The 14,046-nt window shown below is 38.4% G+C and overlaps 1 protein-coding gene across 3 annotated transcripts in view; it reads right to left on the reverse strand.

Moving 5' to 3' along the window:
- The window catches only part of LOC136250834 (uncharacterized), a 443,931-nt gene that overhangs the window by 187,079 nt on the left and 242,806 nt on the right, over positions 1 to 14,046 (reverse strand). For all 3 annotated transcript variants that reach the window (XM_066043154.1, XM_066043155.1, XM_066043153.1), the window contains one exon: positions 3,412 to 3,576. In XM_066043154.1, coding sequence (XP_065899226.1) covers positions 3,412 to 3,576 — 165 coding nt within the window. The remainder of the gene's footprint in view (positions 1 to 3,411; positions 3,577 to 14,046) is intronic.

Here is a 14,046-nt window from a genome sequence, read left to right on the forward strand (position 1 = left end):
AGCATAGTTCAGTGGGAAAGTCTCTACTTTGGCACATTGGCTATATTTTGCTCAATGCCAAAGTAGGGACTTTCCCACTGAGCTATGTTGTAATACCATCATTCATCTCTTGTTTCACTACTTGTTGTTGCATAGATCCCTACTTCATTTTTAAATTTACTAAATACTAGTTCATTTATTTTTTGCTGTATATAGTATAGCTAGCTACAATGTAACTTGTGACTGTTCTATTAGAATATCATACATGACTGTTGTATTAGAGTATATCTAGAGTCAGCCAAGAGGTGTGCAGCTAGCTAAACCAATAAGGGGTGAGGTCATTTTGTTTGCTGTTAAGTGAACAGCTAGTGTTAAGAGGTGTGATCTCAGTACTCTATCACCAGTAGTCTACCTAGATCTTTATTTGATGGGCAGGTCACAAACCTATCGCAAACAGGATCCCAATCACAGACTTGCACATACAGTGTGTCTAGTCTTATAGTAGTGCCAGAACTGAAGCACTTCTTAAGTCCAGCTCTAAAATTATCTTGGAAATAATTCAGTCTGTAGCATCTATATATGTTGCTGAAAGAAAGTGTTGATACAGAAAATTAACGCCTTGATTGTTTCGTTGGATGAGGAAGAAGAAGACAAGCAGCCTCATTGAAGATAAAAGAAAAGACAAGGCGCAGAGGGCCTACACTCGTCGGAATCCCAAAAGGCACATCCCACTGGTGAGTTTGTTATTGTGGCGTAAAATGGTGGCTGTGTGCTGCTTCGTTTGGCCTCTAGCTTTGTGACTGCGGTCAGTGAGTGAGGCAGTGAGTCTAAAATTCAAGTTTTAGCGATTTTTAAAAATTCTGTATCCGGCCACCTGTGAGTGTTTTATTATGTTTAACGCTGTATTGTATATTATATGGACTAGTACTACTCCGTAAAGGTGAATTTCGTTATGTGAAATGTCTCTAGGATAGTTTTTAAAGGCGGAATTTTGAGCGGCACGCAAAAATTTCACCATTATCTCTACTTAAACAGTACTACCATACCTTCTGATTCATGTATAACAATTGTAGATCTTTGAGATGGGATCATAGAAACATTCTTACACACCTCAACTGATGCCAACTGTATTTTCACACTACTACCACTTACAAGCATATATATAGCACCTATTATTTGTGATTGAAGTAAACTATAAGACCGACATTATTCCTCACAGTGTAATTGGAGTAATTAATTAATTTGTCTAGCACTTGTTCATTTTGTAAACTTGTTATTATTAAATCACTGTACTACATACAGTGTAGCTTCGGTGAAGTTTCAGCTTTAACGCTAAGAACCTTTGGAGATACAGAACTACATAGTAGTAAAAACAGTATAGCAGCTATGTAGGGAAAATTATGAATAGAGATGGACTGATACCACTTTTTACCGATACTTCCGATACAAGTATTTGTACTGAAATTATCTGCTGATACCCTACTAACATCATTATTGCCGCCAGCAATAATGATGTTAGTAGGGTCGGCATTTGTGGAACAAGGAGCGGGGACAGGATGAACATTGTATCTGCCACTTTCAAGTATTCAAGCACATTCAGGGCCTTCAGTAGATATGGCGATATTTAGTTTACATCTTGCGGGTATTTCTTCGATATTGGGGTCAATGAATTTTATTACGACGATTTTAAATATGCGGGCCCCAGGAATAAGTTTTGATAGAATGCCACTATTTATTTGGGCAATTTTGGTAACGGCTTTTTTGTTATTGTTGTCTTTGCCAGTTTTAGCAGGGGGGGATAACGATGTTATTAACAGATAGGAATTTTAGTACATCTTTTTTTGATCCGGCAGGTGGAGGAGACCCAATTTTGTTTCAACACTTGTTTTGGTTTTTTGGACATCCAGAAGTATATATTTTAGTATTACCCGGGTTTGGGATTGTATCTCAAGTGACCCCAGTATTTAGTCAAAAAGGGATATTTGGTTATTTGGGGATGGTGTATGCTTTAATTTCAATTGGTGTTTTGGGGTTTATAGTTTGGGCTCATCATATGTTTACTGTAGGAATGGATGTGGATACTCGGGCGTATTTTACTGCGGCAACTATGATTATAGCTGTACCAACGGGAATAAAAATTTTTAGTTGGGTCGTAACTACTTTAGGAAGAAACCGATTCCGATACCAATACTAAGCATTGAAGCCTATACAAGTTTATTATAGAAATTTTACAGTTGTGATACATAGCTAGCTATTAAAATATCATGGTACAGTGGTCCCTCAATTATCTGGCCATTGATTAACCGAACGTTCGGTTATCCGAACTGTAGCGATGACTGCTCTATTAGAGTATGTTATATAAGGTGTGCGTTCTATTAGACTAATTGAGCAAGGCTCTGTATATAAATCATTGGGCTTTGATTATCCAAACTTTTTCGATTATCTGGACACATCCAGGGCCCAACGAGTTCGGATAATTGAGGAACCACTGTAATTGGTCAGCTTGATTGATCTCAGTTCAATCAAGCTTCAAAATATTGTCTAAACATGATAAACATCATTGTGGATTACCAATTTTTTGATTGGAGGTAGTGTTCTTGTAAGCTTATCAATTAAGTAATTAATTGTGTGGGCAGCTGATAATTCTACAATGTTTGTTACAGCCTTGCAACCAAACCTTTTCATGAAAAACAAGCCAAGTAATCATAAACTTATTCTTTGAGAAACAACTGCATTGTCATTTAATTACAAAAGATTCACGTGCTTTAATATATTAGAATACACACGAGCAATTGTAGCAATACTTGGGGAAAAGTAATAGAGGCTTTTCTTTGCTACTTTCTAGCCCAACTAATTTATTTGCTACTGGAAACTTATGGTTTAATAATAGTGGTGTCTACTGGTGGTATCTGTACCTCGTATTACCGATACCGATCCAATTTGATCCCACTGGTATCAGCATTGATACTGATACTAGTATTGGTATCGGTCCACTTTAATTATGAATGCAATGATGTATGGAGTTGAGACTTGTACAATGGTATTCACCACTAACAGGTGAATCCATTGTTGTCACTTGCCATTGCTCTATCTTCTCTCTTTTCCATCAACAAAGAGAAAACAATGAAGAAACATCAATAGCATACTACACATCTTTCCAATGTACAGTATTGCTCAAATGTAATGTCGTCTCGTGAGAGTGCAAGTAATTAAAAAACTTGCTAATTAAATAATTAACCTGTTTTGTTCATGAGTGATGAATATTCACAAGCAAAATGGATGTCACGCCTTTTAATTCTAATCGCTTGCACTTTCACAAGACGACATTACATTTGAGTAGTACTGTAATGTAGCTTGTACTGTAAAAATTAGGTTAATACTATTACATATGTAAGTTCATATTTGGTCACATACACATTTGTATGTACGTACTTTTTAATTCACCGTAGTCAACAATATCCACTTGGTTCTTTCTTGATCTTCTCATCCATACAATCACCACCACCACTACTACAATAATGACTATAGCCACTACAACTCCTCCTATTATTCCACCAATAACAGCTCCAAATGATCCTGATAATTCACCAGTTGACTCTAATCATCAGTAATAATACGGTAAAGAATTATAGTATTATACATATGTAATCTTCACTGTCAACCCATTGACAACTACTGCTGTTGTAATAATAATAATGATGGGTAGGGACCTGCCGATTATGCTCATTATTTTACCTATTATGCTATGCTGCACTGCTCAAAATTTTGCCTATTATGCTCAAATTAATGCTCAATAGTTACCTATTATGCTCAAATTATGCCCAATATTTATAACTCAGTTCCCATGTTTTCTGAAAACAGTAAGTTGCTGAAGCACAGACCCTAAATTCTTGCTTGTTAAAATGCATGTCACAGAAAAGATTGATATACTCTAATAGAACAGTCAGCTGTCTGATTGTTCTCTGACTGTTCTATTAGAGTATATCGATCTTTTTCTGTGATATGCATTTTGATAAGCAAGAATTTATGGTAATGCACAAGTGTTCTGCCTATTATGCTAGCATTATGCTCAATGCTTTCAGGTACCTATTATGCTCATTATTATGCCAGCATAATCAGCGGGTCCCTAATGATGGGATAGCACCCATCCATATAATAAAACTTTGCCTCACAAAAACCTTGTGTTGTGCATTTAATAGCAAGATGCATTAGTACTAAAGCAGATACACCCACAGAGGTTCCATTTCTGAAATAATCAGAGAATCGGATCCCTCCTGAACTAGTGCACATTTACTGCATTATACATAGCAAGAAGTGTTTCCTTTCATAATATGAGAGATAAGCATTCTTTGAGTTGAAAAGTGTTGTCTAAAGTGCTATACATCAATAGAGACAGGTTGAGTTGACAATTGGCTGCTTTATCCCAGATGTACATAGTATGGTGGACACATACATATATGCATGCACAATGGCAAAAAATGGGACAAACCAGCTGTGGAATGCAGTGTGTAAACTAAATTTTCAGAAATGACACAATGTAGAGGATATTGTGAAAGTTGAGTGGACATCAAGCGATTTGTCCGGACATTTAACCCTTCATTGTTTCTCTTTCCATGCATGTGTTTCTGCCAACTCAGACAATTAATAATGAATTACCAGGCCAATTGAACTATTTGGCAGTCCATTAATCCATTTTATCAGTTAATGTCCACTGATTAGCCCTTGAACCACATAGCTTGTGTAAGTAGCCATATATGGACACAAAGTTTATTCATTGTGCCACTTGGGAAGTCTGAGTAACTACTGTAACAACAATCACTAACTTATGAAGCCACACAGAATGATATTTAATCCAAAACAGCCAAGTTGTATAAAAAGAGTGCGACCCCTAAAAAGGTAATGGTGAAAAAAGATGCGGCAGCACCAAATTCACCTAAATTGTCGTAATTTAAATTTTACCATTAACCTACCACCACAGCCATTTATTGGCTGCCACCTTGGATTTCACATCTTTTTTCATTATAGCCTTTGGGGGGGGAGGGGGGGGGGGAGGGGGCTGCCCTCTTTTCTTACAGCTTGGCTGTTTTGGATTAGATATCTTCTCTTTGTATTTGTATACCCCAAATAGGCCAGCTTTGGGGCTTTTTAAAACTATCTTTTTTTCTTTACCACCGGAAGAAGAAAAAGATTTAAAGCAGATTTTTTAATAATTTAACTATTTTTGATTTTATCTGTAATTATACAAATTACATATATATATATATATATATCAAGACTCACGGTAGTGAGTCGCGCGGCCAGTAAAGCAGAAACGCGCGCCGCAGACAATAAATGACGCGACCACTACGTGAGGATTTTACAAGAACGAACGTTGTCAAATTCGGCCTTCCTGTAATCCACCCGTCACTTACGCTATCCCTCTGAAACTCTAGAGTTGAACTCAGTTGAAATCATCGTGTCACTAGTAACTACCACACAAACAGTGAAGCAAATCCATGCCGATTGTTTCGTGATCGAGGTTGCCGACATCAAAGGGGAAGTTTTTTAATTCATTTATTTTTTTTATTGCATGCGGTTAGACGCAACCGCAGGTGTATGCCTTGCGTTCCTTTGTGCATTCCGAACATTGATCGCCCTGTTATCGCTTCAGTATTCACTCAATCACCTCAAGATTCACATCATCGATTTCACCATACATGATTACCCTACAGTAGGCATTCCAGTATCCGAGATTTTTTAATAAAAAAATTCTCCGTATATTCCCCAATAGAACCCTGGCACAAAATAACAACTCGCGTTTAACTTGGGATTGCTCCGTCGTCCGAGCTGCAATGAGGATGAAAATCGCTGTGGGGTTTGTCCACACGCTGATCATCATGAAAATCTTAGTTTTATCGTGTGCGTTACATATAAGTAAGTTTAGTGTTGTTTTGTAACCTTTTCAAGCCATGCAATGTATGTAGAATACTTTAAAACTTTTAAAAACGTACTGTTGGGTGGACAGTAGTCACTGGTGCTTACTTTAAAGTGCGTAGTTACTTCACTCGGGTTAGCGATTTTCAACTCCAGAGCAATTTTCTGATGGCTGTGTATCAGCTCAAAAGTATAAACCACTTCAAAGTCGACATAACAATACCATAATTGAAACCACAACTCCACCTTAAGTATTGTTGCATCATTGTGGCACCTCCACTTTAGTTGTTTACCTTTATAAGTTGTTAACTTGATGTTTTTAGTTACTTGAGATAGCCACTTGCCTATGGGTATACACCATTGTATTGAGAAGTGTGCAGTGGGTGAAACATATTTGCTCACCACAAAGCATACGAAGATCACTGAGATCCGATACGATCTGAAGTTACTCTCATTACATGTACAAACTTGCAGCTAGAAGCAACTGCAATTTCAAGATAGTCCAGATTGCTAGATGGCTTCCTGATTCAATTGTGCCATTTTTCCCTTTAAAATGTATGGGGAGCCCTGGAGAAAAAATATACCTTTTTTCAGTTTTTAAGCACTGTGCATGCCAAAGTAGCTAATTCCAACCCAACAAACTATATATTTCTGAGATCGGCAATTAATACTCTATCTATTGAGCATAGCTGTTTTGTGACTGCTCTAATAGAGTATCTTGATCGTTTCAATGCAGTACAAGATGAAAGGCAAAGTGTTGTTAAGGGTTTACTAGTTAAAATAGGTGTTAGTTGACTGCAGTTGCATGCCACTAACAGGGCCGTCCAGAGAAATTAGAGGGCCCAGGGAAAAGAGTTAAAGAGGGGCCCAGGGGCAAGGAAGGGTCTAGATCCTGACTGCTCTATTAGAGTATATCGATTTTTCTTTAAACAGGTATTCAAGTGGCCCTTTCGGGCTGTGGTAGGGGGCAAAATACCCCAGTTACCCCCAATGTGGGCGGCCCTGGCCACTAAAATTACAGTTATATTTTAATATTCTGTCATTGTAGTCTGGGGTTTCTGTCAAAACCATGGAAACTCACCTACTGTTATCAACAGTGCATTGCTTATTCTAACAAAAAGTATTGAAATCCCATCCAAAAACAGCTTATAGCTGTAAAAAAAGTGCGCGTCCAAGTAAAGCAGAGTTAACTGCGACAAAAAGTAATGATATCATAATGCGGCCATGTGCGAGGTGTGCAAGTTGTAAAATTAATATTAGCTAATCAGATAATACAATGTTATTGTTAAAGTGTTAATGAGAACTATGTGATGCTGCTAGTTTTTAAGTGTGTGAGCATCTTCATAAATGCCACATAAATTTAATTCTCAATAAAGCAATGTGTATAGATTCTCTGATAGTAATAAATAGTTTGAGTTTGGCCGCCTTTCCTGTATACAGCAATGCTACGAACAAAGGAAAGGTGGCCAAACTCAAACTATTTATTACTATCAGAGAATCTATACACATTGCTTTATTGAGAATTAAATTTATGTGGCATTTATGAAGATGCTCACACACTTAAAAACTAGCACCATCACATAGTTCTCATTAACACTTTAACAATAACATTGTATTATCTGATTAGCTAATATTAATTTTACAACTTGCACACCTCGCACATGGCCGCATTATGATATCATTACTTTTTGTTGCAGTTAACTCTGCTTTACTTGGACGCGCACTTTTTTTACAGCTATAAGCTGTTTTTGGATGGGATATATATATATATATATCTAAACCAAACAGCCAACGAGTGCGGCCCCCAAAAAGGCCAGGATGAAAAAAGATGTCAAATCCAAGGTGGCGGCCAAGAAATGACTGTGATGGTAGGTTAATGGCAGAAATTTTAATTACAACAATTCAGGTGAATTTGCGTTGCCTCCTCCACTAGGATTCGGCATCAAATTCACCTGAATTGTTGTAATTACAATTTTTAACATTAACCTACCATCACAGCCATTTCTTGGCCGCCACCTTGGATTTCACATCTTTTTTCATCCTGGCTTTTCGGGGGCCGCACTCGTTTTTTACAGCTTGGCTGTTTTGGTTTAAATATCACTTCTTTTTGTATTGCAAGCCACAAAGCCGGCCATTAACTGGATTTGGTGCTCCCTTCTAACTTTTTTTTTCTTTTCTGTAGGAATTGTGGAACAAAGGAAGAAATTTTGTGTTCAGCTTTTTGTCTGATTAAAAATATTCAACATACTTTAGGTAATAAGGTGACTTCTTATACAGAACTGAACTGTAGCTAAAACTCCCATTGTTTGTAGCTGAACTCTTATCAGAATGACTTGTTTCTAGCTGAACTCTCTACATGGTGATTTGTTTCCAACACATATTTCTAAAGGGTGATTTGTTTGTAGCTGATCCCTATAGGGTAACTTGTATCTAGCTGGTATCTCTACACGGTGACTTGTTTGTAGCTGATCTCTCCACAGGGTGATTTGTTTGTAGCTGAATTCTCTACAGGGTGATTTGTTTGCAGCTGAACTCTCTACATGGTGGTTTCTTTGTAGCTGAACTCTCTACAAGGTGACTTTTTCTAGTTGAACTCTCTACACGGTGATCTTTTGTAGCTGAACTCTCTACAGGGTGATTTGTTTGTAGCTGAGCTCTCTACATGATAGTTTCTTTGTAGTTGAACTCTCTACAAGGTAACTTCTTCTAGCTGATTTCTCTACAGGGTGACTTGTTTGTAGTTGAACTTTCTACATGATGGTTTCATTGTAGCTGAACTCTCTACAAGGTGACTTCTTCTAGCTGATCTCTCTACAGGGTGACATGTTTCTAGCTGAACTCTCTACAGGTGATTTATTTGCAGCTGAATTCTCTACATGGTGGTTTCTTTATAGCTGAACTATCTACAAGGCGACTTCTTCTAGCTGATCTCTCTACAGGGCAATTTGTTTGTAGCTGAATTCTCTACAGGGTGATTTGTTTGCAGCTGAATTCTCTACATGATGGTTTCTTTGTAGCCAAACTCTTTGCAGGGTGATGTGGTTGTAGCTGAACTCTCTACAGGGTGATCTGTTTGTAGCTGAACTCTCTACAGGATGGTTTCTTTGTAGCTGAACTCTCTGCAAGGTGATTTCTTCTAGCTGATCTCTCTACAATGTAACTTCTTCTAGCTGATCTCTCTACTGGGTGGCTTGTGTTTAGTTGTACACTCTACAAGGTGATTCGTTTGTAGCTGAATACTCTACAGGGTGATTTTTGTAGCTAAACTCTCTGCAAGGTGATTTGTTTGTAGCTGAACTCTCTATAGTATGGTGTTTCTTTTTAGCTGATCTCTCTACAGGTGACTTGTTTCTAGCTGATTTCTCTACAGGATGGTTTCTTTGTAACTGAACTCTCTACAGGGTAATACTTTTTCTAGCTGAACTCTTTATAGGGTGATCACTTCACAGCTGAACCCTCTACAAGGTGGCTTCTTTTATCTGATCTCTCTACAGTGTGATTTGTTTGTAGCTGAACTCTCTACAAGGTGATGTTATCTAGCTGAGCTCTCTCTTGTTTCTAGGTGATCTCTCTACAGAGTAACTTGTTAGTAAAGCTGAACTCTTTAGTGGATTTTGGTTGTTAAACTCTCAGCATGATGACTTGTTTGTAGCAGAATTTCTACAGAGTGAATTGTTTGTAGCTGAACTCTCCACAGGGTGCATGACTTGTTGATAACTAAACTCTCTTCGGTGTGACTTGTTGCAGCTGAACTCTCCACAGGGTGCATGACTTGTTGATAGCTAAATTCTCTTCAGTGTGACTTGTTATAATTATAAAGCAATATATTTGTAGCTGAACTCTCTACAGGGTGACTTGCTTGTAGCTGAACTGTCTACAATATTAACTGGTTGTTGCTGAACTCCCTACAACATAATTTGCAATGTAATAGAAATCTATATAAGTCTTGAACTAGCTGTATGCTCTATTAGGGTGACTGTTCTATTAGAGTATCTCTATCTCGCATTTGCTACATGGAATTGGCTTTGGAATCATAACTCTGTGGTTTGTAAACCGATTGTTCTGTACTACTACAATGACTTTCTACGATGACAATTCCAGCTACATACCGATTTTCAGCTCACTGCTCTAAGCGGTTTGCCTGGTAGGCGTGAAAATTATTGGTATTTTTATTCACGAATCTCGATCGTGTAATTGTTACACACCTTCGGTTTCGTGTCATATCTCCATGATCTCTATTTCGATTGTTTTCAAACCACCAAAAGGCACTCCTACAATGGTCGATCTATCCACAAAACGATTTTCAACTCATTCCATGAAGCGGTTTACCCTGTAGGCATGACAACAAATTGATCTTGTTTTACGCAAATAATTGGTCATAAATCCTTAACCGTTCATCCGATTTACACCAAAGTTGACATTAGGATTCACCTTTGGACTCCCATTCTGTGTGCCAAATTTCAAGGCGATCGGAGTACCCCGTTTGCGTTTTATAGTAAGTGTGCGAAAACAAACAAACGAAGAAAACCGAAACTTTGGCTGCTCGTCTCTCGGAAATGGCTTGAGCGATTTCCTTCAAACTTGGAATGTGGACTCCCCTGGCTGGCGGGCAACGCTCCAGCAAATTTGGTTCCAATCGGATAAGGTATCACCGAGATACAAAGGTGTGAAAATGACGTTTTCTTTCTTCCTATCAATATACCCACGGTGTGTCGCACAGGCTTCTTGGGCCGCACGACACGCTATCGTATGCCTTGATCAAGACACACGGTAGTGTGTCGTGCGGCCCAAGAAGCCGGCGCGCCACACCGTGAGTATATTGACAGGAAGAACGAAAACGTCATTTTCACAGCTTTGTATCTCGGTGATCACTTATCTGATTGGAACCAAATTTGCTACACAGTTGCCCGCCAGCCAAGGGAGTCTACATTCCAAATTTGAAGGAAATCGCTCCTGCCATTTCCGAGATACGAGCTGCCAAAGTTTTGTTTTTTTCTTCGTTTATTTTCTTCTTCTTCGTCTTTTCGCACACTTGCAAAAATTGCTATAACAAGCAAACGCGTACTCCGATCGCCTTGAAATTTGGCACACAGAAAGGGAGTCCAAAGGCGAATCCTAGCATCAACTTTGGTACAAATCCGATGAATGGTTCAGGAGTTATGACCGATTATTCGAGTAAAACAAGATCGATTTGTTGTCACGCCTACAGGGTAAACCGCTTCATGGAATGAGTTGAAAATTGCTATGTAGATGGAGTAACCATCGTAGGAGTGCCTTTTGGTGGTTTGAAAGGAATCGAGATAAAGACCACGGAGATATGACACAAAACCCAACTTGTGTCACAATTACGCGATTGATTTTTATGAATAAAAAAGTATTAGTTTTCACGCCTACTAGGCAAACCGCTTAGAGCAATGAGCTGAAAATCGGTGTATAGCTGGAATAATCTTCATAGAAAGTCCTTGCAGTAGTACAGAAGAATCGGATTACCAACCACTGAGTTATGATTCGAAAGCCAACTCCGTGTAGCAAATGCGAGATCGAGATACTCTAATAGAACAGTCACCCTAATAGAGCATTCGGCTATTTTATTTACTCCATTATAGAATTTTATTACATCACAAGTTATTCTGTAGGGAGTTCAGCTGCAAACAGTTAATCTTATAGACAGTTCAGCAAGAAGACAGTCACCATGTGGAGAGTTAAGCAAATATACCACTATAGAGATTCAGAACATTACAAGTCACACTGAAGAAAGTTCAGCTATAAACAAGTCATGCACTGTGTAGAGGATTCAGCTACAATTAAGTCACTCTCTAGAGAATTCAGTTTCACAGAATTCTGCTACACACAAGTCACTGTGGAGAGAGTTCAGCTACAAACAAATTACCCTTTAGAGTGATCAGCTACAAACAAAACACTTTGCAGGGTGTTCAACTGCAACAAATCAATTACCTTTAGAGCGATTAGCAATGAACAAATCAACACAAATTTACCTGTAGAGAGATCAGCTAGAAACAAATCACCCTGAAGAGAGTTCAGCTACAAAAAATCACCCTGTAGAGACATCAGCTAGAAACTAGACACAATGTAAGGAGTTCAGCTACAAGCAATCACCCTGTAAAGAGTTCAGCTAAAACAAATCAACCTGCAGAGAGATCAGCTACAAACAAATCACCTTATAGAGAGTTCAGCTACAAACAGATTACCTGTAGAGAGATCGGCTACAAACAAATCAACCTGCAGAGAGATCATCTATATACACACAAATCAACTTGTAGACAGATCAGCTACAAATAAATCACCCTGTAGAGAGATCAGCTAGAAACTACACACAATGTAAGGAGTTCAGCTACAAACAAATCACCCTGTAGAGAGATCAGCTACAAACTAGACACAAAGTATGGAGTTCAGCTACAAGCAAATTACCCTGTAGAGAGTTCATCTACAAACAAATCACCCTGTAGAGAAATCAGCTAGAAACAAATCACCCTGAAGAGAGGTCAGCTACAAAAAAATCACCCTGTAGAGAGATCAGCTACAAACAAATTACCCTGTAGAGAGATCGGCTACAAACAAATCAGCCTGTAGAGAGTTCAGCTAAAACAAATCAACCTGCAGAGAGATCAACTACAAACAAATCACCTTATAGAGAGTTCAGCTACAAACAAATCTCCCTGTAGAGAGATCAGCTAGAAGAAGTTACCTTGTAGAGAGTTCAGCTTCAAACAAATCACCCTGTAGAAAGATCAGCTAGAAGAGGTCACCTTGTAGAGAGTTCAGTTACAAAAAAACCACCATGTAGAGAGCTCAGCTACAAACTAGTGACCTTGTCGAGACATCAGCTAGAAGAAGTTACCTTGTAGAGAGTTCAGCTACAAAGAAAACATTCTTTAAAGAGCTCAGCTGCAAACAAACCACCTGTACAGAATTCAGCTACAAATAAATCACCCTGTAGAAAGATGAGCTAGAAAAAGTTACCTTGTAGAGAGTTCAGTTACAAAGAAACCACCATGTAGAGAATTCAGCTACAAACTAGTGACCCTGTAAAGACATCAGCTAGAAGAAGTTACCTTGAGAGAGTTCAACTACAAAGAAACCATCATGTAGAGAGTTCAGCTACAAACAAATCTACCTGTAGAGAGATCAGCTAGAAGAAGTTACCTTGTAGAGAGTTCAGCTTCAAACAAATCACCCTGTAGAAAGATCAGCTAGAAGAGGTCACCTTGTAGAGAGCTCAACTACAAACTAGTGACATTGTAGAGACATCAGCTAGAAGAAGTTACCTTGTAGAGAGTTCAGCTACAAAGAAACCATTCTTTAAAGAGCTCAGCTGCAAACAAACCACCTGTACAGAATTCAGCTACAAATAAATCACCCTGTAGAAAGATGAGCTAGAAAAAGTTACCTTGTAGAGAGTTCAGTTACAAAGAAACCACCATGTAGAGAATTCAACTACAAACTAGTGACCCTGTAAAGACATCAGCTAGAAGAAGTTACCTTGAGAGAGTTCAGCTACAAAGAAACCATTATTTAAAGAGCTCAGCTGCAAACAAATCACCTATACAGAATTCAGCTACAAACAAATCACCATGTAGAGAGATCAGCTAGAAGAAGTTAACTTGTAGAGAGTTCAGCTACAAAGAAACCATCATTTAGAGAGTTCAGCTTCAAACAAATCACCTGTAGAGAGTTCAGCTACAAAAAAATCTCCCTGTAGAGAGATCAGCTAGAAGAAGTTACCTTGTAGATCGTTCAGCTACAAACAAATCACCCTGTAGAGAGATCAGCTAGAAGAAGTTACCTTGTAGAGAGTTCAGCAACAAAGAAACCACCATGTAGAGAGTTCAGCTGCAAAGAAATCACCCTGTATAAAATTCTGCCACGAACAAATTGCCCTGTAGAAAGATCAGTTAGAAGAAGTTACCTTGTAGATAGTTCAGCTACAAACAAATCACCATGTAGAGAGATCAGCTAGAAGAAGTTAACTTGTAGAGAGTTCAGCTACAAAGAAACCATCATTTAGAGAGTTCAGCTTCAAACAAATCACCTGTAGAGAGTTCAGCTACAAACAAATCTCCCTGTAGAGAGATCAGCTAGAAGAAGTTACCTTGTAGATCGTTCAGCTACGAACAAGTCACCCTGTAGAGAGAT

Source organism: Dysidea avara, chromosome 3 (genome assembly GCF_963678975.1).
Source record: "Dysidea avara chromosome 3, odDysAvar1.4, whole genome shotgun sequence".
Classification (NCBI taxonomy): Eukaryota; Metazoa; Porifera; class Demospongiae; order Dictyoceratida; family Dysideidae; genus Dysidea; species Dysidea avara.